General features: G+C 42.2%; 4 protein-coding genes across 4 annotated transcripts; 2 read left to right on the top strand and 2 right to left on the bottom strand.

The window, feature by feature from the left end:
* Positions 1 to 18: 18 nt before the first annotated feature.
* On the bottom strand, positions 19 to 10683 carry mdy (midway). The gene is made up of 10 exons (XM_064679146.1): positions 10530 to 10683; positions 6583 to 6958; positions 6396 to 6524; positions 6238 to 6329; positions 6125 to 6177; positions 1416 to 1524; positions 1208 to 1354; positions 845 to 1155; positions 505 to 777; positions 19 to 439 (listed from the first exon to the last, which is right to left on the bottom strand). The coding sequence occupies exons 2-10, from the start codon at positions 6936 to 6938 to the stop codon at positions 209 to 211; spliced, it is 1701 nt and encodes a 566-aa protein (XP_064535216.1). The 5' UTR covers positions 6939 to 6958; positions 10530 to 10683; the 3' UTR covers positions 19 to 208.
* On the top strand, positions 1689 to 5556 carry Cse1 (chromosome segregation 1). The gene is made up of 7 exons (XM_064679145.1): positions 1689 to 1920; positions 2122 to 2981; positions 3040 to 3523; positions 3706 to 4008; positions 4073 to 4229; positions 4290 to 4590; positions 4651 to 5556. The coding sequence occupies exons 1-7, from the start codon at positions 1836 to 1838 to the stop codon at positions 5398 to 5400; spliced, it is 2940 nt and encodes a 979-aa protein (XP_064535215.1). The 5' UTR covers positions 1689 to 1835; the 3' UTR covers positions 5401 to 5556.
* LOC135426147 (trans-1,2-dihydrobenzene-1,2-diol dehydrogenase) lies at positions 5912 to 27506 on the top strand. The gene is made up of 4 exons (XM_064679147.1): positions 5912 to 6092; positions 25681 to 25965; positions 26532 to 27064; positions 27124 to 27506. The coding sequence occupies exons 1-4, from the start codon at positions 6029 to 6031 to the stop codon at positions 27400 to 27402; spliced, it is 1161 nt and encodes a 386-aa protein (XP_064535217.1). The 5' UTR covers positions 5912 to 6028; the 3' UTR covers positions 27403 to 27506.
* LOC135426157 (mucin-2) lies at positions 11163 to 25624 on the bottom strand. The gene is made up of 3 exons (XM_064679161.1): positions 25543 to 25624; positions 14670 to 14897; positions 11163 to 13264 (listed from the first exon to the last, which is right to left on the bottom strand). The coding sequence occupies exons 1-3, from the start codon at positions 25622 to 25624 to the stop codon at positions 11163 to 11165; spliced, it is 2412 nt and encodes an 803-aa protein (XP_064535231.1).
* Positions 27507 to 27629: the final 123 nt, after the last annotated feature.

Here is a 27629-nt window from a genome sequence, read left to right on the forward strand (position 1 = left end):
TTTTAAGACTAATGCAACTCAATATCCATTCTCTTTATTTACATAATGCCTAAAATCATTAACAAATGCATTAAATAACAATCGATTTATGTTACTCAGTACTTCTCGTTCAAAACTACAAAATTGACTTGTATGTGGCATCAAGTTTCCTCAACTTGCATTTGGCTTATCATTAAAAAAGTACAGACCAGATTATATTACCCAAAGTCTAACTATGGTCAGTGCTATTAAGCGCATTCTGGAAATGTGTTACGACGTAGTCATGATAATACGCCATAATGCACAGTGGTTGACCCAAGATAATGGACGCCCAAACGATAATGTTGCCCATGCGTGGACCCAATCGACGCTCAATATACCTCGATATAGCTGATAGCGGTATTTGGCCCATCATACCAAGGAATGCCCAAATTTTGTAGGTCTGTAAGGGTACCGATACCTACAACACAAGGAAAATGTATAAATAAAATATGTAATGCAGAAAAAGTTTTACGGGAAGCCTACCAGGTACTCGTGGAAAAAGGCGCTGAATAAGAACACTATCGTGGATGCTTGACGAGACGAATAACCCATTTGTACGACGGGAATGTACAGGTGACGCACACACCACCTGTGCACCGGCATGTTCCAAGTACGCCAAAATGTATCAATATTATTGGCGTTCCACCAGTCACAGTAAAAATTGCGGTCGGCAAAGTTTAGTACTTCGCCGATGGCATTCAGAAATGAATGGAATAACAGATAGAAAAAGCACAGCCAGACCAAGTGATTAGGAAGCTGAAAGTAAAATGGTATATTTTAAATAAAATCAGATATATATCTAGTAAAAGATAATTATACTAACCGCAAGTTTTAGCAGACGTTCAGTGGCTAATGCCATGTCCATGTTAGAAAAGGGTATCAAAGAATTGCGCACCGAGGGAATAATCCACTGTTGGAACAAGGCCATTAACACATTCACGCCAATAAGCACTTCTAACAGACGTTTCAGTAAGAAACGCTTGCGAACGCGCGAAGTGCGGGGAAAATTGAGCTCATAGCAAAGAGTTGGTGCGCATAAAAAGTACAGAATGTCTTTGTAACTCAAATTTTCTGGATATTGTACCAGCTTGGTTATATCTTCGTCCTCGTCGCCACCATTGGGATGTTTTCTTTCTAAATTTCAAAATAATCAGAAAATAACTTTTTGAATAAGAAAAACACTTACTGAGCTCCGCTAGACTGATGCTTGGTCGTCGCTCACGCGGCTGCTGCCGCTGGTAGTAGGTCTTCCGACACCACATATTAGTCTGCACGTAACTCCAGAGTTTCAGGAACAGCACAGAATAATAGAAACACACAGTTGTTGCACCCACTATAAGCGATAATACTTTTTAACAGACAATTCTTAAAAAGTAATCAAGCTGCATACTTACTTATGCTAAAGGCGGAGCCTTTAAAATGTATAATCACCACAGGCAAACAAACCGATACAATTATATTTACAGTCTGAATAACCATGCCAAGGCCCTCGGATATTATTTCCTGCAAAAAAAAAAGGATATATGATTTCAAAATTATTGCCACCTATTAATCGCTATTAAATGAACCAATATTATTGCGCGCTCGATGTATCGTTAATGCCAGTGGCGATAGCTTCATTTATCGATCATCGCTTAAACACCCATCACCGCCGTTGGCACATTCGTCATTCCATCGTTTCGCACGACGCTTGCTCGTATTTGCTTTGTGTGCGCAATTTCGTTATATGTTGTAAAATAGTGTTCAATCAGCCCAATCAAAATCGCAACAGCGAACGTGATATACAAATTTAAATAAATAGTCATAGCAACGAAATGGAAGTCACCGAAGCCAATTTGCAATTGCTTGCCGGTTATTTGCAACAGACGCTCAGCGCGGACCCAAATGTCCGCAGACCCGGTGAGTATGAGAGAACATGTGTGTGTGTGAGTTTAAAGGGAGCATAAGGTGGTTGAGCGCGCGCGGGAAAACGGCGGCACCTTAGCGGTTTACAAAATCAACGGCAAAAAAGTGAGAGTTGATTGGTGGGCAACACTCTTTCGCTCTCTTTCTCATTCGCAAGCAAGCCTTTGCCTAATATAACATTTATTTACCATGCAGCGGAAAAGTTGCTGGAATCAACGGAATTGCAACAGAACTATCCGGTGCTGCTGCTTAACCTGATCGACAAAACCACCGTGGACATGACCATTCGGGTGGCGGGCGCCATTGCATTTAAGAACTACGTGAAACGAAACTGGGCGGCGCACGAGGACAGCGACGAACCCGATCGCATACACGCGAGCGATCGCAACACGATCAAGACGCTGATTGTCACATTGATGCTGCACTCACCGACGGCGCTGCAGAAGCAACTGAGCGATGCGGTGAGCATCATCGGGAAACATGATTTTCCCAAGAAGTGGCCGCAGCTAATCGACGAAATGGTGGAGAAGTTCGCCTCTGGCGATTTCAATGTTATCAACGGCATATTGCAAACGGCGCATTCGCTCTTCAAGCGTTATCGCTACGAGTTTAAATCGCAAACCTTGTGGGAAGAAATCAAGTTTGTACTGGACCGTATGGCCAAGCCATTGACAGATCTGTTGCAGGCGACCATGCAGCTAAGCACTTTGCACGAGGGCAACGCTGAGGCTTTAAAAGTCATTTATAGCTCTCTGGTGCTGGTCAACAAGGTTTTCTTTTCGCTCAACTCGCAAGATCTGCCCGAGTTCTTCGAGGACAACATGAGCACATGGATGGGCGCATTCCTGCAACAGCTGGCAGTCGATGTGGCCATTCTGCACACCGATGACGACGAGGATGCCGGCGTATTGGAGCATTTGCGCTCCCAGGTCTGTGAGAACATCTGTCTCTATGCGCGCAAATACGACGAGGAGTTCAAGCCGTATATGGAACAGTTTGTAACTGCGGTGTGGGAGTTGCTGGTGAAGACCAGTCTGCACACAAAATACGATTCGGTAAGTGAATTGTCAGCATGGTAATGGCATGGTAAATATTATTTTCCTGATTATTTAGCTCGTATCCAATGCGCTGCAATTTCTTTCGGTTGTCGCTGAGCGCAAGCATTACCACGGCATATTTGAGAATCCAGAGATATTGGCGCGCATATGTGAGAAAGTGGTCATACCCAATTTGGACATCAGGCCTTCCGACGAGGAACTGTTCGAGGACAGTCCGGATGAGTACATACGTCGTGACATTGAGGGCTCCGACATTGATACGCGAAGACGCGCTGCCTGTGATTTGGTCAAGACACTCTCCATAAATTTCGAGCAAAAGATTTTTGGTATATTTGGCCAGTATCTGGAAATCTTGCTGGGCAAGTACAAGCAGGACTCTAGGTCAAATTGGCGTGCCAAGGATACCGCCATTTATTTGGTCACCTCATGGGCATCGCGCGGTGGCACCCAAAAACATGGCATCACACAAAGCTCGGAGCTGGTGCCGTTGCCACAGTTCTGCGCCGAGCACATTGTGCCCGAACTGGAGCGACCCAATGGTAATTATACTTTAATTTTAATTTAATCTAATAATATTTTAAGCTTTAGACGGGGTTAATTGTGTTTTATCAGAAAGTTTAGATTATGTGGGACAATTTTATCAAAACTAAAATTTACTTTAAGATTTCTGCGACCGTAACCTATTCATTTTCTTTATCCTACGACACTTTATCTTCCACAGTTAATGAGCTTCCAGTGCTCAAAGCAGCTGCCATTAAATATGTAATGGTCTTTCGTAGTCTGTTGGGACCACAGACGCTGGCTGGCTGTTTGCCGCATCTCATACGCCATCTGCCCGCGGAGAGCATTGTGGTGCACAGCTATGCTGCGTGCTCGCTGGAGAAGATACTGACCATGCGTGATGGGAGCAATGCGCTTTTGTTCGGGCCACAAGTTATTGCTCCACACTCGAATCAACTGGTTAGCGGACTGTTTGCAACGCTCGCGCTGACTGGTTCGGCGGAGAATGAATATGTCATGAAAGGTGAGCTTAGAGTCACAAATGTATGCATAAGACCATTAAATAATCTGGTTATTTCATTGCTTAGCCATCATGCGGAGCTTCCATGTGCTGCAGGCGGGCGCTATGCCCTATATGGCCGTGGCTCTGCCGCGCCTCACCGAAATTCTCACATTTGTCGCCAAGAATCCGTCTCGCCCGCTATTTAATCACTACCTCTTCGAAACGTTGTCGCTTTCCATTAAGTAAGTTTGCAACAATTTTTAATATATCGGAAAAAGAATTAAATTTTGCGTTTTATCTAGAATCGTTTGCCAGGCAGATCCCTCAGCGGTCAGTTCGTTTGAGGAAGCGCTATTTCCCGTTTTCCAGGGCATCTTGCAACAGGACATCACCGAGTTTATGCCTTATGTATTTCAAATGCTATCGGTTCTGCTCGAGGTGCGCGAGAACACTGGACCCATACCGGAACCCTATTGGGCACTGTTCCCTTGCCTGCTGGCACCGCCTCTGTGGGATCGGCGAGGCAATGTGACGCCATTGATACGCCTGCTGTCGATCTTCATCAAACAAGGCTCCGCACAGATTCAAGCGCTTGGCAAATTGGTAAACAACGTGCAGAAGCACAAATGAATCGCACCCATTAAATAATCTGCATTTTTTTAGAATGGCATTCTGGGCATATTTCAAAAAATGATCGCATCCAAGGCGAATGATCACGAAGGCTTTTATCTGCTACAAAATCTATTGCTCTATTATAACGCCGACGAATTGCAGTCAAGCATGCGTCAAGTCTTTGGCTTACTATTTCAGCGGCTGTCGCTGTCAAAGACCGCCAAGTATCTGAATGGCATCATTGTGTTCTTCAGCTTCTACGTGGTCAAAATTGGAGGTAGTCCCCTGGTGCAACTTATCGAGGATATTCAGCCGGGCATGTTCGGCATGCTGCTGGAACGCGTCTTTATCACGGATATGGCCAAGGTCAGCAAAGAACTGGAGCGTAAATTGGTCGCTGTGGGCGTTAGCAAACTGCTCACCGAATGTCCCGAATTAGTGTCCGGTCAATACACAGCGTACTGGCCACGTTTACTTCACGCACTAATTGATCTGTTCGAACGGCCTCCAGAGAAGCTGCCCTACTTGGACGGCGATGCAGCTGTCGCTGAGGCAGATATTGTAGTAGATGCCGAACCGGGTTATCAGGCAGCTTTCTCTCAGCTCACATTTGCTCAACCCAAGCAGGTGGATCACCTAGCCGAGGTAACTGATGCCCGCCAACTCTTGGCCAGCTCGTTGTCCAGTTTGTCGCAAAGGCGTCCACAAGGAGAACTGACCACATTGCTGGCACCACTTGATGCCGAATACAAGCAAATGCTGCAGAAATATTGCGATCAGGCGGGAGTACGCATTGCCTAGGTTTTTACATAACACAAATCGGGTGCGTCTGCCACACGCACACACACCATACTTTACTCATATACACACAAAGCACGAATTATTAATTGTCATACAAGATTTGTTTATAAGTGTAACAATTGTAATATTGTAATCAATATATAGTTATGTTTGAAACGTACAAAGAAAAGTTTGATGGGGCGCACCGCAAGCGGGCGTTGGGTTTAGGGAATCTCCTGGTCAAACAAAAAGAAGGGTTGGTTCAAAATAAGAACCAGGCTCACGAGCCTAAAGGACGGGACTAGAATCGAAGCGTATATTGAACCACCGAGAATTTTCTTTCTGGATTTGCAGCCGTGATTCTAATATGATTGATACATTTAAAAGATTTAAGGATTTATATCGACCATATTATATGGATTCATTTTTTAAAGATAGAGCGATACTTGCTTTAATTTTCGAGCGTTATCTGTATATGATGATCTGCGCCTAGAACTCTCTACTGGAAAGGGACTTTCGGAGCAAGTTAAGACTATATCCGCTCTGCTGTGAGTTGGCTGTCTAAAGCGGTTAAATTTTTTTTGTGAAACAACCAAATTAGAAATAGGATCTTTTGGCATCGACCTTTTTAAAAACGCGCCGAAGCAAAATGTGGAGGTTAATGGACATGTTCGGACGCCCTTTGGCACAGCTGCGCAGAAGGAAGCTTCAAAGTGAGTAAAGCCTGAGGCGAGTGTCTACTTACCAGGGCCAAGCCTTTTTCGACAGCCAGACACAGGGATATGTGAACCAAAGAGTCTGTAAAGAAACGAATGGGTTTTAAATGTAGTTCGTCTGGGGCTTTCTAGGCACACCTACAGATGATTAGGAGCAGGGCATTGTGACCTTCGCCCTCGTTGCGACCGCTCACAAAGAAATACCAGTCAATGGGATTAATGCGTACGCCGTATCTGCAAAGCATTCACAAGCTATTAGTAGAAGCCACTTTAATCCTTGTATACATTGCTGGTACTCACTTGAGCAGGTTCTCCAAGCCCAGGCGCAGCCCACCTATGCAGAGCAGCAGAAAACCCCAGTTGACCAGGCCCGTGAAATTGGTGAAGCCCGAGCTCCAGGAGAAGAGCGAGTCACGGGGCCGATGTATACTGCAAAATGACAGTTAGATAGATGCCCCAAAAAGGGTTTATGAACAGGTTCACTTACGGTTTGTCGGGCTGAGCCTTGCGCTGTTTGGCCTCCTTGTTGGTAATCTCCTCGGCGCGTGTCACGCTCTGGGTGCGTCTATAGCGTAGCTTCTTTTCGCTGGTGCCATTGCCGTTCTCGTCCTTGTCCAGCACCTTGCGATACTGCCGGAGATCAATGGGATTGCCGTGCTGATCGAAGAGATTCTGCGTAGACTTGCGATCCCGCAGGCTGCTCAGATTGTGCTCCGTCACCGAGGCGGAACGTCGCAGACGCTTCATTAGGCCGCCGGCTGAGCCATTCTTCTGGTCCGGTTGCGTTTTTGTCGCTGTTGCTGTCGTTGGGCCCTGCTCCTTGGGATCTTTAGTCGCTGTCATGGCTCTCAGTTGCTGCCCGGCTGTTTGTTAAGAGAAACCTCGATTAGATTCCATTTCAAGTTGTCCCATTTAACGAATGGTCTAATTTTTTTTTTTATCAAATCTTATCGCGCACATTTTTTTCGGCACTAAAAATGCAATAATTTGATAAGAAAAATTGGCGATTTGCTTTAAAAGTTGCTTGTAAAACTATTCGCACTCAGGGGGCACGCTTCCATAAAAAGAACGCATTATCAACAATCGAAACAATCGAAATTTTTGCTTTCGAAATTAGTTTCACAGTTGTTTTACTTGAGAGCCCAAGTTTTAAGACCTTTACTAATCACAATAAAACCACATCTGCTTCGCAATAGTTGAAGTTCAACTTGGGTGAAAGAGCGGGAGAGAGGAGGGGGGGGGGGCAGTTGTTCAGGTAAACAGATATTTGCCAATACAATAAATTTACTGGAAGCTGTTAACTGGCTTTCAAGCTGAACTATGATAAGCGCTTGCCTCAGTTTCTAGAATTACGCGATGGGGGAGATTAGGTACAGTTCGTAGTTTAACACGCAAGGTGATCACACACACACACACAATTTGCAATGCAAATTCTAATTAAGCAAACGACTTCTAATGCCTGCCAAGTATTGCTCAATGACATGGCCTTAAAGTGAAAGCCATGGATTAATCCAGCAGAACAGTTTATGAGAAAGAAATTCAAATGAAAAACTGAGCTTTCCAATTGCAAATTTATATCAAGCGCTTTTAAAGTTAATTTGTTGCTTTTTAAGCTCAACTAACATTTTCTTGAATTAGAATCCTTAATCTCCGGTGCTTTCAGCAACTTTTAAACCTCGGTTGCAAATGTATTCAATTAAGTTTATGTTGACTAAACATTGGATTAGTTATTAAAAGAACATCAAAAGAACGCTGCGAAGCTTTCTAATTTAAATTTCTAATTTACTCAAAAGCTTATTAAGCATATTTTTAGTAGCTTTATGTCTAATTTGAATTGGCCCAAGCCGTTTCCAAGATTTGTCGTCCTTTTAGCTAAAAGCTAATTGGATTTAAATTAAACTTTAGCTGCTTTTAAAGCTCCATTTAAATTGTTTTGCTGTTTAACACAATTCAAAGAAATTCAGGCAAACAAAACAATTTTAGACATTCTTTTAAATTGGATGACTTTGTGCCAGCTGGTTTAAAGTATTAATCTAATGCACTTAAATAAATTCCAACTGATTGCCGGCTCTTTTTGTTATACATTCACAAATGGCGGCCTATTCAAACATACACACACACACACACACACACACACATGCCTACGACTATGCTTAAGTTGTATACTAAGCATTCTATGGTATTAAAAAATGTATTTTAGTTTTGATACGAAATGCGTCCGCATTCACGTAACTTGTTTATTATTTATGACGCCTTCTCTAAACAAGATTTGATTAGAAATTTGTTTAAACAATTATTGAATATATATATTCATGATCTGGTTTATTTTTAAAGAAATCTATCATTGAATCACAGTTCGGTTGGGTTATCACAGAAATTGAATGCTTGAGTAACAATGTTCTCTACGTCATTTGTAGACCAAAAATAAAATAGACAAAATTTTAATTGAATAAAAATACTTTTGATTATTTAAATTTATAGTACGTAAACAATGATAAGGACCGTCGATTAATATCGCAGCTTTTCACACCTTGTGAACACTTCCTCCTACATACATCAGATAAAACGTTTTTTTACTTTATCTTGTTGGGAAAGCATTGAACTGGTCTTATATGAATACATACATATACATATACTAAATGCAATTCGTATTCATGTGCTCGACGTGCATTATTCAATGCGTGCGTGTGCGTGCGTGTGTGTGTTTGTGTGTGTGTGTATTAAGTCGAGTCATCGTGACGCGACTTCATTAAGTAGGCTTCATGGCTCATCAGAGACAAGAAGAAAAATGAGACTGCGGTGTAATTGTACGGGCAGCAGCACATGTGCAGTTACAACTTACATACACATGCGTCTATATGTATGAGTGTATATGGATTTATATGCGTGCTGCGGTTTGGCTGAACGCTATGTTCATATTTACTTATAATATAAAGCGGGGCATTGACATTTTGATATCTTATATCAGTAGTCTTATACAGTCCAATAAGAGGTGCCTGTTAAGGGCATGGGGCCTGCAATTGGAAATATGTATATGCTCATATTACGTAATTGTTGACTAAATGCGCTGGAAAATTGATTGTGCATTGAATGAGGCACTTTTTATATACATTTTATTTTTTTCTGTGTTTACTAGCAATTAAACGAAACACATGGCCAGCTAATTACAGTCGCAAACCGGTCGCCGAATCGGTCTTTCGGCGAGAACTGAGCCCCACAGGTAAAGTAGGTCAGTAATGCAGGTCAATTTCGCTGCCTAGACAAGTGAGATGCAGCGATAAGCTTGAATTGCTTTAAATTTCCTCAGTTCCGTTAGACATTGTGTGAATTCAAATTGGACATATTTGTAGAAAATCTAGTTAGACATATGTACACATGCGTGGGCGCTCTGACGAACAGCTATGTCCGCTTATTACATTACAATGTTACAATGTTAACGGATGCTCAGCGACGCAATCGAAAAATATATGAATTTGGCGGCTTATCAACCGGCGTCTGCTGTCTGCTCGCACCGAAGCGCTATCAGCAATGTCTGACATTTGGCTGATAAACTCTCGTAACAAGCATATCAGCGTTTGTTTTTACATAGTTCAATTTGACTTTTCTAGTTGGATTTGCTGTGGCCAAAAAGGTTCGTTTTATGCATTATGCCCTTTTTGCTCTTCGCAGTCCTCTCTTTCACTCGTTATCTGTGCTCTTTTTGTGTTTTTGCACGCCCGATCGCCGAACCTGTTTGTTGTCTTTTGGCTTAGAAGTTTGCTTGGTTGTTTTTTTCTTTTTCGTTTTTGTTGTGTTTTGACGAGACCAACAACTAACATCCAGCAACCAAAAACATTTTATTTCGTATGTTTAATGTGGCTTTTTAACAAGACGCTAGCAGACAAATCAAGGTTATTCAAGCACGCACGCATACATTTGTATATGTACGTACAGAGTCTGATCAGAATTTTATGCGGCGCTGACACTTTTAGTCACACTTTCAAAGTCCAAATGTGCGGGTGAGTTGCATAGTTGCTGGCTGTTTTTTTTTTAGAGTTTTGTCACATAAACTGACTCAGAAGACAGGGACAATTGTTACACGTGTTTTGGGCAATTTTTGTAGCTGCTTATAGGTAAATGTATTCCGATTGGAAAGAGAGAGGAGAGAAAACTGCAACACTTTACACTTCAATGCATGGGTCTTTCAACTTTAGCTTTCTTGTTTGTCTCTCCCTCTCTTGCTCGCTCTTTTATATGCAAACAAAAGCGAAAGCGAAGTCGAAAACAAAATAAAACGCCAGTACCGCTTTAAGCGGTAAGTTTTGCTTTGTAAATAGCAAACAAATAAAACGCACAAAATCATCGGCTAAATGCGATGCTTTGCACTCACAAATTTTAGTAAATCTAATTTGACTGGAATTTACACTCTCAAGTTAATTTAAGCACTTGACGTACAATTTAGCTGTGTTTTTGTTGTTGATATTTGTCACCCACGACGCGCATGGAGCTTCTTCCAGAGAACGTTGGAAGCGGTCTGTTTTACCGTTCGCTTCGACGTCAAATTCTCAACTGCTGCTTGGAAAATCGAAACAGAAATAAACAAAGCAAAATTGCAGAGCGGCAATCTACATGTACATGGGGGTACGGGTACAAGCGGCGCGATAGTGAAAGAGAGCTAACGCAGTGAGCACGCAACAATATCCAGTTGGCTTGATATTTTGCAGTTGCCAAAAGTGAAGAGAGCAGAGCACTGTAAAAGAGTAGATTGCAAGCAATAGTTTCGATCTGTGTGAGGTCCGAGTCTTTGCTAAAGCAACTTTTGATTTTTCGAACTGGTGGATGTATTCGCTGCAACTGCTTTCTACGTTAGCAATGACATGCACCATTTGAATAGCTTAAGCGAATTTAAAAAATAATCCTAACATAAATTATATTTTTATTGTCAATTATTGCACACTTAACAACTAAAAAAACGATCAACTCCTTTAAAGCTTAGTTATTTACATTTAAATATAATAATAAAAATAAGAAAATTTTCTGATAGATTTGGTATAGAGCGCAGTTTTAAGAGAAATATTATTATTGATGTTAATGGTGCTGCTGCTGCTGCCGCTGCTGCTGTCTGCTCTCCTCTGCCTGCTGCTGCTCACCATCATCAGCATCAACATCAGCATCAGCATCATCATCATCATTATCATTATCATCAATCAAATCGTCCAAATCATCGTCTCCATCATCCACATCATCGACGAATCTATCGATGCGTTTGAGTAAATTATGTTGACTATCTTCACTCACATCCTCCAGATTGTCCCCATCAACATTATCATTATCATTAGCTTCATCAGCATCGTCATCATAATCGGCTTCGTAGTCAAGTTCGTCGGGGGCCTCGGCCTTAATGCGCGACTCGGGCAATTGATCATAGTCAAAGATCTGGCGGGTGGCGCGCGGCGGCTGTTCGGGTTCCGTGCTGGTCGCGAGCTGTGATCCGTCTGTGACCTCCGTCTCCAGCTGGCTCTCGATGCTGCCCGCCTGGCTGCCAATGCGCGGCTCCGGCAGCTGCGGCTGCAGCTTTGTTTTCGTTGTTGTCACCGGTCTTAAGACGGTGCTCGCCGAGGCCGTGGCCAGGGAGGAGCTGCCCGCTGTTGTGCTGCTTGTTGCGGCCATATCGTGCGCATCGGCAAACATGTTGTCCAGCAAGCTGAGCAGATCATGCACGCCGCCACCGGGCGGCATCTCTGTGCTGGGACTCATTGAACTCCCCTCGGTGGTGCTTGGTCTCGCCGTCGTCGTCGTGGAGGTTGTTGTTGTAGTCGTTAGCGGCGTCGTCTTGGTATGCAAATGCTTGACCTGGTAGGTCTCGACGGTGCCGCGCTGCTCGTTGGGATCGGCAATGCGCACCACCGGCTCCCGCTTCGAAATGACGGGCACAATCTTGGGACTGTGCGGATCCAGCTCGTTCTGGCCATAGGTCTTGACCTTGGAGTGGCCCTCGATGATGAGGTACATCGGTCCCAGCAGCGGCTTCGGCGGCTGTTTGTAGTGCGAGAAGAGCGCATCGGTGGTTAGTTCTGGGGCAGGTGCCACTGTGGGTCGCTGCGCCAGGTTGCTCGTCTGCGGTATCATCAGCCGGGAGCTGCTCGTCGTTGACGTCGTCTCCGGACGCTGATAAATGGGCGTCGCGGTCGTCGTCGTAGTCGTTGTCGACCCGACCATGGGTCGAAAACCGGAGCTGCCGGTGGACATCAGCGTGCTTGGCGTGATATAGACCTCTGGGCGTGTGCTGCTTGTTGTAGGCGTGGCTACAGTGGGCGGACCGGGAACAAAGGTCACCGGCGAATAGGTCAAGGGAGCGTGGGTGGTGGGGCTGGCGGCTGGGAGCTGCGGCCTGGTGGTGCCCATCAGATACTTGGTGGCCGGCATGGTGGGCTTCATGCGCTGCTTCATGGTCGACTTCACCACCAGCTCCTTCTGCAGCAGCTCGTGCAGCCAGGGCTTGCGGGCTCCCGTCGTCGAGTGCGCATGAATTGAGTTGGGCGCATAGCTCACGGCCTGCGGCCTGGAGAGGGAATAGTGCTGCATGGACTCCTGGTGATGTGCGTCCATGTAGCTCATGCGATGCGGCATCTCGGACATGGTCGGCGAGTGGCTGAACCAGGACGTCGTCGCCGCCGACGGACTGCTGTAGTAATGCGTGGAGCTGGACTGTTTACCGGGCGAGCTATAGACGCCTCCGCCCATGTTCATGCTCATGTAGGAGGAGCTGCTCGGCGAATGGCGATACTCCACATGACCCATGCCCTTCATCAGCATTGGCGGCGGCATCAGGTGCGTGTGCGGCATGTGCTGCACCTGCTGCACCTGTTGCTGCTGCTGCTGGGGAGGAGCATAGTAGCTTCTGCGGATGGGCGCGTACTTGGCCTGCGGCTGCTTGGGCTGCTTCGGCCGGGAGCGCTCCCTTTCGCCGGGTACGCCCAGCAATAGGATTTCACTTTTGGTTTTGTTGCGCAGCACCTCCGCCGGCAGCTGCTTCTGTCTGGCATCCGAACTGCTCGCATTGTTCTCCGCCCAGTAGCGCACACGATCCAGCGCGGGCGGACTGTAATCATAGGTGGGATCCTTTTGCAGCGGATCCCCGTGGCCCAAAGGTCGCCACTCGTTGTTGTTGTTCGGATCCAAGCGAGGTGCTGAAATGAATGAAGAGCTTCTTCAATTTGGTTGAACTTGTGCAGCTTTTATAATCCCCCTCCCATCAAATGGCTTGCAGGTGGCTTTCCCACCTGGCTAAGATCTCCCGCAAAAGCTGAGAACTGTTTTTTTTTAAAGAATCTCTATATATAAACCAGATAGATTAGATCCCGCAGGGAGCATAAATATCCCAATCAATTTGAAGCCGATATTTCCAAATCGAACTGAATTTTATACTATCAATAAATTGCACATCATAAAAGCATTCATATACTTCATATTCATATTCATACTTGCGATGAAAAATGTGCTTTGCTCTTGAGAAAAAACTTCGCAAAATTTTGCAGAATAACATCAAGTTAGAGGGTCGACTTATCTGTTTGCTCTGCTAGCTGACCCCTTGATTCGTGGGGGTCATCTTCCTCCTGCAGCTAACTTGGAATCCAAGCAAAGTGTGGGCAGGCCGAAGTCACATAGAGTTCAAGATACAGGCCGCAGGCTAACAGACATAACTTTGCGAACTTGCCAACCACCTGGAAGATCACAGCCAGATGACTGGAGGGCATCAGCCTTAGCCAGGCAATCAAGAGAGCCACAAACAAACAACTTGGCTGATTGACTGATCAACGGGGCGGCTGTGATGACGGCGACTGAGTCGAAGCCGAGAGACCGACTGGAAGTCTTGGAGTTAGTCGTATAAGTTATTAGCCAAAACCAGACAAATCGCTTTCCATTTGAATGCGACGTCGATCAAGGTGAGGACCTGCACTTGGACTCGCAACTTGGACTCGCGACTTGCGACTCGCGACTGGCAGCTGAGCACTTGGCGGAAATGATCTGCTGGCCATGCGCTGGCAATTTTCGATTTGTTTTGGCTCAATTGGTTTTTCAGCTGGGCTTGACGCATATAAATTGGCTAAGATTAAATGCCGCTGACGGGCGGCTCGCTGCCTACGCTCCCAGTCGCAGCTGGAAGCCACGGCAAATATGTTTTTGGCCATTTATCCTTGCATAATTGCCGGCACTATTCAAGTCGTTTTCACTTTCATTTGGCTGCACCACATTAAAATAGCGCGCATGATTGCGTTAAAATTGTTTCGATCTCCTAATGCTGGCCATTAAAATAGCCAATAGTCAGCCACCAGCCCCTGATCCTCCAGCCCCTCACGCGCTCAGGCAGCTCAAACGGAGCAAAAAGCTGGACAGGTGCTGATTGCGTCTCGTCTCGTCTCGGCTCGCGATCTTGTGGCCGTGTCAATTATGTCGGCATTTGGCGGTTAAAACAAAATCAAAGTGCAAATCTTTCATATTTGCGGCATGCGGCATTTCATGCGGTTCATTGGCAGCTCTTCAGCAGCAGCCCGCACACCGCACACCGCACCTGGCACCCATATTCCCGCTCACCTGTTGTCGCATTGGGCGTTACAAACGCCAAGCCATTCACTTCATCCTGTTGGCTGCCACTCTTGCCCGTCGCTGTTGCTGCCACAGATTGTGGCAAGACCTCGAACACCTCGTCAGCCGCACAGGTGGCGGGGCATGCGGCGTACAGGCAAAGCCAGCAAGAAATTATTGTTACCAAATTGAGGGTTTTGTGGCGTTCGCTAATCATCATGGAACGGCGCGGGTTATCTGCAAATGTAAATGCGAATTATGTTTTGTTATGCATTCCTGATGATTCAATCGATCGATTACAAGCCAAAGACTCGGGCAACAAACTCGCTTTGCAGTCGATAAAATGGTTTTTTTTCTTTCTTGACATTATCTATATATATTATGTGATACTGTGTTCAGGGAGTATTTCATTCCAAGTGTTCTACAATTTATGAGGATTTTTATTAAGCCGTGAGAAGTGAGGATGAAAATAGACAAAAGACTTAGACAGCAAACTTGCTATTCATTTCGAAAGCTTATCAATATCGGAGACTTTGACTTGCTCTTAAAATTACTTTTAATTATTAATTGATCAAAAAGTATTCTATATTCTCTGGTGGGGCTCAAATTATGATATATACTCTCCCATTGTATATCATTAGTCTAATAACTTGGTACACAATTGATAAATCAACTCTAGAACTGGAAATCTTGATCATCATCTGTAGCTATATTAGATTTTCTCTATACGATTTTCTCTACGTAATTGGTTTTTTATTTTTGGCTTCACAATATTTTGTTGTTTAAATTAAAAACTTCAATTAGAAATCCTAATAAGATAAAAATAAATTAGAAATCTTATAAATAAATGTGCTCCAGGCGTGATAAAAACAAAACAAGAGTGATCCATTACCCGGACTCTGGACTGCCCGATTAATGAATACCCGTTTTTTAATGGGTATGTGGGTCTTTGGAAGGAAGCTAGGTTCAGTCGGTTCAGTCTCACGACTAGTGCACTCTTCCTCGATTTTTTTGAATAAGACTCTGTGCTCTCAAAGTTGTGTCAAGTTTTGATTACAAGCTGTACCAATGTGTCAGAGATTGTCTGCCGAGAGAAAGAGGGTCGACCCACTCATAACTGACAACTTTATTAAAAATCATATCGCATGAGATATCAGCTTTGGGCTTTTTTTTTTTATTTTTGGGTGGTCCCCTTGAAATGGTCTCAACGTTTTTTTTTTTTGTTTTTTTGTTGCTGTTCCTTTTTTTTGTTTTGGGACATGTCCTTAGGGTTACGTTCAGCTCTCGACGATCTCGTTCCGCTTTTCCGCGCTGTCATCGGACGCGTTCCCGTTGAAAGTGAAACTTTTGCACAGTGTTTCGATTTTGAAACATTAAACAAAAAATTTGCATTTATTTTGCAGCTCCACAGGTTGTTGTTGTTGTTGTCGTTGTTGTTGTTGTTGTTGTTGTTGTTGTCGTTGTTGCACGGCGGCAATCGTAAAAATTAAGTTGATTACTACACGCATAAATAAAGCCATTAAATGGCAAACATCTCAGCACGGCCGGCAATTAAAATCAAATAAAATTCACCGACGGCCACCGAGCGAGGATGCCTGATTATTATTTTGGGGGCGAAGCATGCACTGAATTGGCGGTAATTACTTTTATTTTAATGCCAAATCAAAGAGCTGCGTAAAAAGCTGTACTACAAATTTGAGGATTATTGAACACCAGAAAAAATATAGATCCGCAAGAGTTATTAAGTAAATGCCACATCTCTCTAAATAAAAACTTTGCATTATAAACTAAATAATAAACTAAACTAAAATTGAATTTCGAACAAACACTTTAAATAACGAACAGAGAAGTTACCTGAGAAGAAAAGAGGTAATTCAGCTAAAGTAGATCTGGCTTAAGATAATCCACAACTGGAGAATATTTTGTGTCAGCTTCGCTTTCTGTTCTGTTATTTTACGAGTATTTGAATTGTTTGCATTGTCTTCGTTTATTCCTTTGGTATAATAACTTAGCTATATAAGAAAAGTTTTTATCCTGACAAACGGAAGAGCTGCTCTAGGAACCTTATGGACGAATGGAATAGATGCTATCAAAGCTTGTTCCACATAAGAATCTAACGAATTCGTTTTTCAGCAATTTCGTAAACACCTCCAACTGGGAAAACTTGATGTTATATTTTTATATGGAGTTTGTAGTGAAAACCTGGCCCGTGCAAAGCCGGGTAGTACTCGCTTGTAATACTTAAATTGGGCCTAGTCTTGTGCCAGTAAAAAGCCTAATTGGAGTAATAGGCAGTCTTCACACTATCCTCGTGTTATTTAACCGCACTTGCAATTTGTTTTGCATAATACATTTAATTATGCACAGCTTTTGTGTTATTTAATTGACTTTTATTATATTTACATGAATGCGCTGCGAGTTGGTCGTTAAACGAGTTTCTTTTTTAAAAGCCAGCACGAAGTGCAGGAAGTGTCTCTCGAGTCTTCCAGCTGGCGACTCTCAGCTGCTGTTGTAGCTGTCGATGATCTAACGTATATTATTTAGACCAGATTAGACACCAATATTTTTGTAAGTCACCATAAGGCATAATTCTTACCAGGCAAAGCAGAAAATGTTTAATATTATTTGTGAGATATTGCAAGAAATTATACATTGATAATGTAAAGAAGCTCAACTCTTGCTTTAGTTAACTTTGTGTCGATTTTTCTATTGTATTTTCTATGTATTGGGCATACATATAAGATCCTATAACTGATGATAAACCTTTTTTAAAAAATCTTTGCAGCATAAGCCAATTATTATTATTATTGCTACTATTTTTATTTTTATTTGTATTAATTTTGGTATTTAAATTGTATCAAGTAAACCAGCTAATCCATTTTTTAGCTTCAAATTCCATCAAGTTTATATAAAAAGACAAATGAATTATATTTATTTTCGTTAATTTGTAACCTGCATCCAAGTATATACGTTCGCAAAGTGAAAAGATTTCATTAGTTTTGAAAATATCTGTCGGGGAATTAAAACAAAGGTACGGTAAAGTGTTTAAAATATGTGTTTACGCCTGTCGAAATCTTCCTCAGGTTTAGAGCTAAAATAATTAAATTTGCTTTGCATAGAGTTTTAAAGATTTATCTAAAAATATTTTGGGGGATGTTGTATATTAATGCTTGTCCAATATGAAATAACTAAGGGGAATACTTTTCTTCACTGGGTGTTATCTGAACCTTAAAGTAGACATTTTGGAATGAGGTATAATATTAATATCAATAAACATGTTTGGTAATCTTTGCAAGTAGAGTTAGCTTTTCACTCAGTGAAAATATATTGTATCCCATTTTCGCTTAGGATCGTGAATCGGATGCAAAAGCGATTTATCAGTGCGGTAGATCGACTTAAATATGTTATGTGTGTGGCTACGTGTGGGGTATTTGGTTTGCCAGTGTTGGGTATGGGCCATGTTTTCATATGTGTTTAATGTACTTTCGATACTTCAAACTATCTGCAACTTCATCTTTGAGCGCTGCAAAGTGCAGCGGAGCCAGGCAATGGCCCAACCCAAAAACCAATTGAATCCGCGGGATGCATGCAAAGTGACGGCTGCTGTTAAGTGAACGCTTAAGCCAATGAGGCGGGCTGTAAATGCTTGAATAAAAAACAAACCAACAAGCAAACAAACAGACCAATAAACATACAAACAACCACAACGACGACGACTAAGTGACAAGCAAAACTATAGTCAAAAGATTCATTCAAGTGTGCGACACTTTTTATGCGTGACATAAAAAGCGACCACAACAACAGCAACTGGTCAACAACAAGCGCAACAACAACAACAACAACAAAACGGGGGATGCATACCAACATGGCAGCGTATTAGCAAAGACAAATACTAATTGCAGCCAAAGCAGCAGCAACATTTGCAGTAGCAGTAGCAGCGGCAGCAGCAGCAGCAGCAACAGTTATTGTTGTTGTTGCTTTTGCTGCTAGCAGTTAATTTCATTTAAAGAATGTCATCTTCGCTTTAAGTGAAAGATAAATACACACAACAGCATTTTCACACACATACACACACACACGGACACACGTACGCACACAGAGGCGGACAAATCGACAGTCGCAAGTGTTTGTCATTGTCTCCTTTTCCTTCAACTTGAACGCGAACATTTGGCGCTTTGCGCTGTCAACGCTGCGTATTAGCGATGTGTGTGCGTATTTTGTGTTCGTTGTAATTGTTGCAATCGACGCAGCTGCTGCTGCTGGCTGATGAGCAGCGTCTTAATTCTTTGCGCACTGCGCATTCGATTTCGCTGAAAGTGCAACATCCGTCGCTAAAACTGAGAGTTAGCTCAAAAGTCAACACGAAAGAACCGAACCGATAGTTGTTCGTGAGCTAGGAAGCATATATCGAACACAATCGATAGAACTAATTATCGATAAGAGTTTGTGGAAGCAAGTCGTTTTCCTAATTCTTTGCTTTAGCTCCTTTATATGAATGCACATTTTGTCATTGTTAAATATAAATTTATTTATTTATATTTATAATTATGAAAGAAATAAGTGAAGCAACTTTTTACTATGAAAACATTTACATTAATCATAGGCCAATGAGTTTTCGAACCGCAAAAATATAAAACCAAACCAATTTTAATCGTCAACGTTTTTTTTTGCTATAAATTCGAACAAACAACTAGGTATATAAAGAACCTGCCGACTGTATCATCAACTGACTTTGCTAACACCCTCTTTCTTGTAGAGAGTTGTGAGTGTCAAGAAAAATTACTAAATAAAGCAAAACCAAAGTTCACTTTCGTTCTCCTATAAAAATTCTTAAACTTTACTATTACTTTTATGGAAAGTCTGTTTATCAGTAGATAGTAGACTAGTCGAATCTCGATCCGGTATCTATAAAAAACCAAACAGATCCAAGAAAAAATATCTTCTATTAATTTGTAATAAAAAGAAACTGAAATTAAAAGTTACATCATTTTAGATCTGCACAGCTTACTATATGAAATATTAACCAACACTATTTATTCGTAAACTTCTAGAAATGTTGCCCTTTAAGCTTTGACTCTTTTTTTATATTTAAATTGAAGACTTTATTTTCTTTAATATTAAATATCTCACTCATAAAGTAAAGTAATATCAGTCTTATTCTATTTACCATAACATTCTTAGTAAACTTTTTTACGTGTTATCACAATTTTTGAACTGACTAATCTATGCCAGAAGATATAATCTTGTAATTAAATATTTACCATACAATGCGGGCGCTGAGAAATGAACACAATAACAGAATTGATGGGTTGTAGATCTATAGAGCCTACTTAATCGTATAATCCTTCTCTTTTGGTTTTGGATTTAACACTCGGCGTTTAAAAAATGTGCAGTCATTTCCTTGACTGGCTGATATAGTCACAAGCGAATTATTAAACTTTGGCTTTAACGCTATCCCATTCCCATTCCCAATTCCGTTGGCAATTGCTTGGGGCTAGCGAACATTTCATTTCATTTCATTCAGTAAATTTCACTTTTAAGCGAGGCAACCAACACACACACTTTTGGGCCCGGGACCGAAGAGTCATTCGCACCGTTACGAGGAGCAGGAAACTCGCTTCGTTCAAGATCTGCGTGTAGTTGCTGCGGCGCATCCGTTTCAAAACGCGTCCGTTTGTTAACTGATTTCGCGTTGTCTTGGCCAAAACTCAAATTCGAAACTGCCCAAGAAGCGTCTGTGTGCGCTGCGCAGTCAGCGTCGCTGCCGCAGTACAACGAACCAGACAAGCGGCCGAGACAGAGGCTCAGACACCAGACCCCCGCCACCTCCCTCCCCCCCTACCCTCAACCCAAGCCGCAGACGACAAGCCGAGCGGCGTTTACTTTGCAATTGCCAGCTGCACTTGTCGCTGCCGCTGCCGCTGCCACTGCCACTGCCGCTGCCTGCTGACCAAAACGAATCAATATAAATGCGTCGCTGTCGCCGTCGTCGTCGCAGCTTGCCGGCAACGTCGACGTCGTCAGCAGACGCCAAAGTTGTCGTCTTTTCGCGTTTGTTGCCGCTGTCTTTGGCTTTGGCATTGGCTTTTGGTTAGTTGCTTCGCTCCTTCCACATCTCCTTCTCATGCAAACAGACTCACTTTTCACTGCAACATGTTGCTGACTAACTGACTAACTGACTGACTGACTGACTGACTGACTAACTGACTGACTGAGTGCATGGACTGACCATGAAGTTGTCTACTTGGGGATTATCAAATACAACAAGCCGGAGACAATTTTACGCTTAATACGATTTAAAAGATAGCTTAATTGTATTCCTCATGTACTCCAATGCTAATTAGTGCCACAGGTAAAACATTCAAGAGTCTTTCAAACACTTAACTCAAAAACCACTTTGAAGATGTTCAAGTAGCTGAGACTCAAAAATCTCTCAAAAACTTTTAATTTCAATCAGAAGCTAAAAGCCAAAACAGATTACGAAAAAATCAGATAACTTCGCTTACAAGATGGGGATCTTTTATTATTCCCGTCCAGCCAGATAATCACAGAAGAGGAAGGCGATGGTAAAAAAAAGATAAATTACAAATAATGTTAAGGAACTATTAAAAGTAAAGTTAAATGTAAAATTATATCGGATAATTGGAATCAAATAGGATAAAGTTAAATGGAAATAGGAAAAATTAATAATGAAAGAGAATCGAATAGAGCGAGAGCGAGAGAGAGAGTGAGAGAGAGAGAGAGAGAGAGAGAAAGAATGAGATGGAGAGAGAGAGAGAGAGAGGTGAGCTCTCAATAGGCATTTCAAAATGTATTGAATAATATTGCGGAGCTAAGGGTAAAGGAAAAAATGAGAAACCCTCCCCATGGTGGCAGATCTTTTAGCCTGCCCGGCATGCTATGTCCCTATTCATAGCGGGATTTGTAAATTCTTAAAGGTATCTTGAAAGCACAGATTTTTAAGAGGGAAAGAGAGTTCAGTGGAGAACCAAATAATCAGGAACAAGGGGCGGTAATCAACTTATGTGGAAAGACAATGTTGAGGATCATCCTACAGTTCTTTAAAGACCGAAGATTAAGATGAAGTTGCCTGCTTATAAATTTATATATATTCTAAATAGTATATATATATATATATATATATTTAAGGATACTCTGAACCCAGGCATCTGAAAATTGGACTAAGAGCTATGAAGCAGTCGCAACTTATTCAACTAAGTTGGCAAGAAGTTTGTTGTTGTTGTTGTTTTTTTGCTGCTGCTTTAGTGTTGCTACTTCTTCTTCTTCTGCGAACTGGGCGGTCAACGTCTGATCAGCTTTCGCTTTTGTTGCATGGACAGCGCACAATAACAATTGGCATGTCTTGTGTGTGTTGCATAAAAAGCAATCTTTGGCATTTGACTGAATAAACATTTCTTTTTGGCGCTGAAATTGAAAAATATGTTAAAAGCTTAAGGCAAATAACAGCAGCAACAGCAACAACAACAACAACTGTGACAGTCCAGTCATGAGGCCAATGCCAGGGCTATGACTATTGTCGATCTCTTGTTGGGTGTGTGCCTTGCAAATGCAAAGAGTTTTGTAGACGTCGAGGCTTGAGACAAGCATAAAACTTGTAAAGCCATTAAAAGCGCTTACGCTGACAACAACAACAACAACAACAACAACAAGAAATCACGGATAAAATATAAGAAAAACAATCATTCAATATTGTTGGCGGTTCCCCTCTTTTTGGGGGCAGCTCATTAGCTTGATGTGTTAATTAAAGCGAAATGTTGCAAAAATGTCACAAAAATTGCAGCCAGAGAAAGCAAAAAAAAAAACAACAAATAAAACAAAAGACTTAGGCAACGAACTTGACAAACCATGACTTTCACAAAAGAATGCAAGCTGTAAGCGCAAATATGACTTTGACTCCCAACTTGGCACGCCCACAAAAAATGAGCATCGACTGCCTCCCTCTAACTATAGCACCAACCACCCCCCACGCCGCCTCCCCCCTCCCCCATCTCCCCCATCTTTTGTCGGCTTTGCTCTTTGCATGAGAAATTGATGCATGCAGCCAAGTTGAGCACTTGCTTAGTTTTCTTACAACCTCCTGCCCAGCGGGTTGGTGGTTAGGGGGGGAGGGGGGGGGGGGGCTGCCCCTCTAATTAGCGGAGTGTTGCGTGTTGCATGCTGCCATCCTCGCTGCGTATAAATTGTATCAATAAATTTATTGATTTCAACTGTTGCTGCTGACTTGTTAAATATTTTGCGAAACGATTTATGTTGTCAGCATGCAAATTTGTTTTTCCTTCTTTTTTCTTTCTGGTGCGCTGTGCGGCTTTAATGGATATGTCGCCGTGCAAAAAAAAAACTCATCACAGCAGAAGAAGCACAAGAAATTTGTTTGGCTTTGCCGTCTGGGTCCAGGCCAGGCCAGGCCGAAGCCGAGCCGAGCGGAGCGCACGTTTAACGACCAGAAATTAGGCAACCTTTCACTGGCCATAATAATAATTTCACCCACAACTTCCGGGCGCAGTGCGTAGAACACTTTCATTTGGTTTTGCTTTGCATTTGGGTTAGGGCAGTTTCGATTTGTACACCTGCCCTGCCCTGCCCTGCCGTGCCGTGCCGTGATGTGCATGCTAATGCTAGCGAAAACCGATCCACAATAAGACGGAGTGAAATGTTGTTGTCGCCCGGTGCATAGCTAATTAGATAAACAAATTTTTGTTTCATGTGCTTGGCTTGCCTACGGCCGCCGTCAGACTGCGCTCTCTGGCCACATTGTTGCACGCATTCGAAATTCGAATTATTGAAAAGTGAAAAAAAACAACAACAAACAACAGCAGCAGCAACTGCCGTTCAGTTTCTAAAAGAAAGTGAAAATCCAGCGCCGACAGAACGCACTGTACAAGCGTAAGGCGTAAGGCGTAAAGCGTGGAGCGTGGAGCGTAAAGTGCGCCGCCTAATGGCCGTCAACGTGGAGCGCCTTAGTTGGCCAGGACCAGCCAGATGCGCACAGCCAATCGAGCTGGGCTCGTGTCGTGCTCTGTCGTGCTCCGCCAACAGCCAAGCACGCAATAATAAATAAATACTCGATCCATAGTAAATGCTCCTTTCTGCCAAGATCTACAAATTCCCTGTGTAAAAGAAGAAATAAATCAAATTAGTACAAAATACATTGATAGACTTCACAGCCACCAAAATAACCTAGCCTATCCAGGTAGAAAAACGCTAAGGTTAAAATTTGCGAATTTTTCTCTATATGGTGTAAATCTGCCTTTCCAAAAACAAAACTTATTCAAAAACTTGATTATTGCGATCCATAGGAAATGCTCCTTTCTACATAAATAATGCAATCATACACAAAGATCTACAAATTCCTTGTGTAAAAGAAGAAATAAATCAAATTAGTACAAAATACATACACCAATATAAACTAGCCATAAATCTAACAGATAATAGTCGAGCAGTAAGAAGAGTTAAAAGAGTGCATATTCTCGATCTACCGGATCGATAAATTAAATAAGTACAACTTCAAGCTAACATACAAATTAAGTCAAATATAATAAAAATTAAATAAAAACAATTATTAAATTAATTAAAGCTAACTAAATTTACTTATTGTCTTAAGGCAAATAAATAAGAAAGGAAAAAAATCAAGCTGTTTCGCTCAATTTTACTTTTATTACAAATTAGCTTAACTGGGAGGGAAATCCATTTTCAAAGACTCGAATCGAGTTCTAGTAATTTCTCAATTTATCTAATAAGCTAAACATTATTCTGAGTTAAGAGTCCTATTCTTTATAGATATTTTATGCTGGTTTTGGCGACCTTTCCATATTTTAAATATTCCATTTTGGCTAGCTCGAATAAAAATAATAATTGGAAAGCAATTTAATATAATATTTCGCTTCCAATATATTATGTTAGATATATCGAAAGAAGCTGTAATTTTCGCTGATTACCTGAAACTTTGCGAAACTTAATTTGCTAACAAAACGTGATTTTTATTACACAAAAAACTTGGTTTTGGTGCTACTCTGACTTCCTGAAGGTCATAAAAAATGTCCTATAAACTGTAATAATTTATAATAGTCCGTTCTACTAAAAACATTTGTGGAATATTATAAAATATTTTATATATATTAATTTAGATTAGATAAATTATATTTGTGGGAAGAGCCAATTACTCTATGCCTTGTTGCTGGATATCGCTCAAATATGTCCAAATATTATTATTTTATTTATTATGCGATTAAGATGCGATTCACAGTAAACAATAAATTGGAATTCCGGGTTCAACAAGAAGATATAAATAAGTTTAAAGCAAATATAGATAAATATATCAATATATATAGATTTAAACTGAGTTCAGCCTGGCGACAGCGAACCTTTTTGAAGGCAGCATCAAGTCGAATCAGCTGTACAGAATCCGATACAAGTAGACCACATTTAGCTATAATCGATGTCATTTTGATTGGACTCTTGGTAATCTAGTGAGGCTATTGGATTAAATGTTTAAACGCGTGTTGGCTGGCACGTGCTCATCTCTGTGAGGCAAGTCTCGCTGATCCGCAGTCATTCACAAGTTTTGATGCTAAACAAATATGACTAATTATGGAGGAACTGAGACTGGCGCGCACTAAACCGCGCCACATAATGCGATCGTCGTCTTCGTTTCGACGTAGATGGGCAGTCCGACACACATCGTCTCCCGGCCCGACCGACTGCGCCGGCTGGCCAGCGGCAGCCAGTAACCAGTTGGGGATAAACAACAAACAACATACAAACATACAAACATACAACTAGCAACATACAACATACAACAGACACCAACACCCGCAATTTCGCCAATTCGTGGAAAAAAGAAATATATAAAAATAAGACAAACCATGCAATTGCAATTGTATGAATGAAATGAGTTTTACGCGACGCTCCTCCTCCTCCTCCTCCTCCGTCTCCTCCTCCTCCATAGTTTTCGCTGTATAAGGCGCTGCTCCGCTAATCTGGCTCCCTGCCTCGCCCGCAGCTCTGGTGGCAGCTAGACAGTTGGATGGCATCAGGCCACGCCCACATCGCATGCAGAGCACAGGCGCCGAGGAGGAGCCGCCACGGACCTTACGCTGGGGCATTGCGCCCGTCAATCTCATGGCCGAAGACTTTGCCACGGCCCTGAGCGTCCTGCCCGCGCACCGGCACAGCATCACCTCCTGCATGGACGCGTATCGATCACAGGCGCTCTCCTTTTCCAACAAGCACCGTGTGCGCAGGGTTTACACCAGCTTCGAGGATCTGGCACGTTGCCCAGATGTGGGTGAGTAAACTGAATACGGATGGAGCTAAAGAACACATTTTAAGCCTAGAACATTTTTTTATTAAATATTTTATTATAAGATATAAAGATGGAAATCGGTTCAGTTCAAGTAGGGAATAGTCAGTTGTCTTTCCATTTTACTTTAAATAGATAAATATAAAATAATCTTCCATAAAAAGAAGCTATCTTGCCAAATTGCTATTAATATTATTATTATCATTATTATTATTATTATTGATATTATTCTTATTGTTATTATTATTATTATTATTATTATTATTATTATTATTATTATTCTTTCTATTATTATTATTATTATTATTATTATCATTATCATTATCATTATTATTATTATTATTATTATTTTATTATTATTATTATTATTATTATTATTATTATTATTATTATTATTATTATTATTATTATTAATATTACTATTATTATTATTATTATTATTATTATTATTACTATTATTATTATTAAAACACCATTAAAATATATTAAAATTGAAGGCATAGAGTTTATCTATTGGAAAAATGAGAGTAGCTATATTTGTAATTTTTCAGACGCCGTTTACATATCACCGCTGAATGCAATGCACTGTGAACTGTGTCACCTGATGCTCAACCATGACAAGCACGTGCTGTGCGAGCAGCCGCTGGGCATGACTGAGCAGCAGGTGGTGGAGCTGGTTGGGAAGGCGAGGGCCCGCGGCTTGTTTCTAATGGAGGGTATTTGGCCGCGCTGCATACCCGCCTACCATATTCTGCGGCATGAGATCATGCGCTGTAAGCTGGGTAGGATCTTCGCAGTGGACTGCACATTGGGTTGGCCGCTGCCCATCGCTTCGCCGAAGGCGGCGTCATACGCAGGTGTCGCCAAGGATTTGGCACCTTACGGCATACAACTGGCGCTGTGGGTCTATCGAGAGGTGCCGCAGCGTCTGAAGGTATCGGGCAAGCTCAATCGCGAGGGCATTGATGTGGCAGCCAACATTGAACTGATCTTTGAGGGCAATCGGAGAGCTCGGCTGGTGCTCAGCGCCGAGCAGGAGCTCCAGAACACGGCCACCATACGTGGCACCAAAGGCAGCGCGACCGTAAGTTGCTCGGATTAACAATGTAAAAATAAAGCAAATTCTTACCTTAATCCTTGCAGCTGAACAGCCTGTGGTGTCCCACGGAATTGACATTCGAGAATAGGGACTTCGAGTTCGAATTGCCCGTTGCGGAACGGTCGACGCACTTTAACAATCGCATTGCCTTGTGCTACGAGGCGGAGGAGATGCGCAGCTGCATACTGGACGGTCTTACGGAGAGCAACCTCTTCAATCACAACGAGAGTCGCCTGATGGTCCACTTGACCAGCCAAATAAAGGAGATGCTTAAGACAGATGACCAGGACGCAGCGGTCCAGCAACAGCAGGCAGTTAACTAAGGCCCGATTTGAAACTCAATAGGGTTAAGGCTGTGTACAAATCTTGGGCGCCAACCTAGTCCCATTTTCAGTTCTTTTGGAAAATAAATAAATATTAACTTAAATTAGTATTTCATCCAGCGTTATTCCCACTTTAGCCAAGACACGCACACCAGATAGAAAAACTAGCTTAAGACTTAGCACAGACAACAATCAAGCTACAATTGCACAGCTTTTTTCCAACACTG

Source organism: Drosophila montana, unplaced genomic scaffold (genome assembly GCF_035044405.1).
Source record: "Drosophila montana isolate Dmon_TW-CO22-7 unplaced genomic scaffold, ASM3504440v1 contig_1964_1, whole genome shotgun sequence".
NCBI classification, from domain to species: Eukaryota; Metazoa; Arthropoda; class Insecta; order Diptera; family Drosophilidae; genus Drosophila; species Drosophila montana.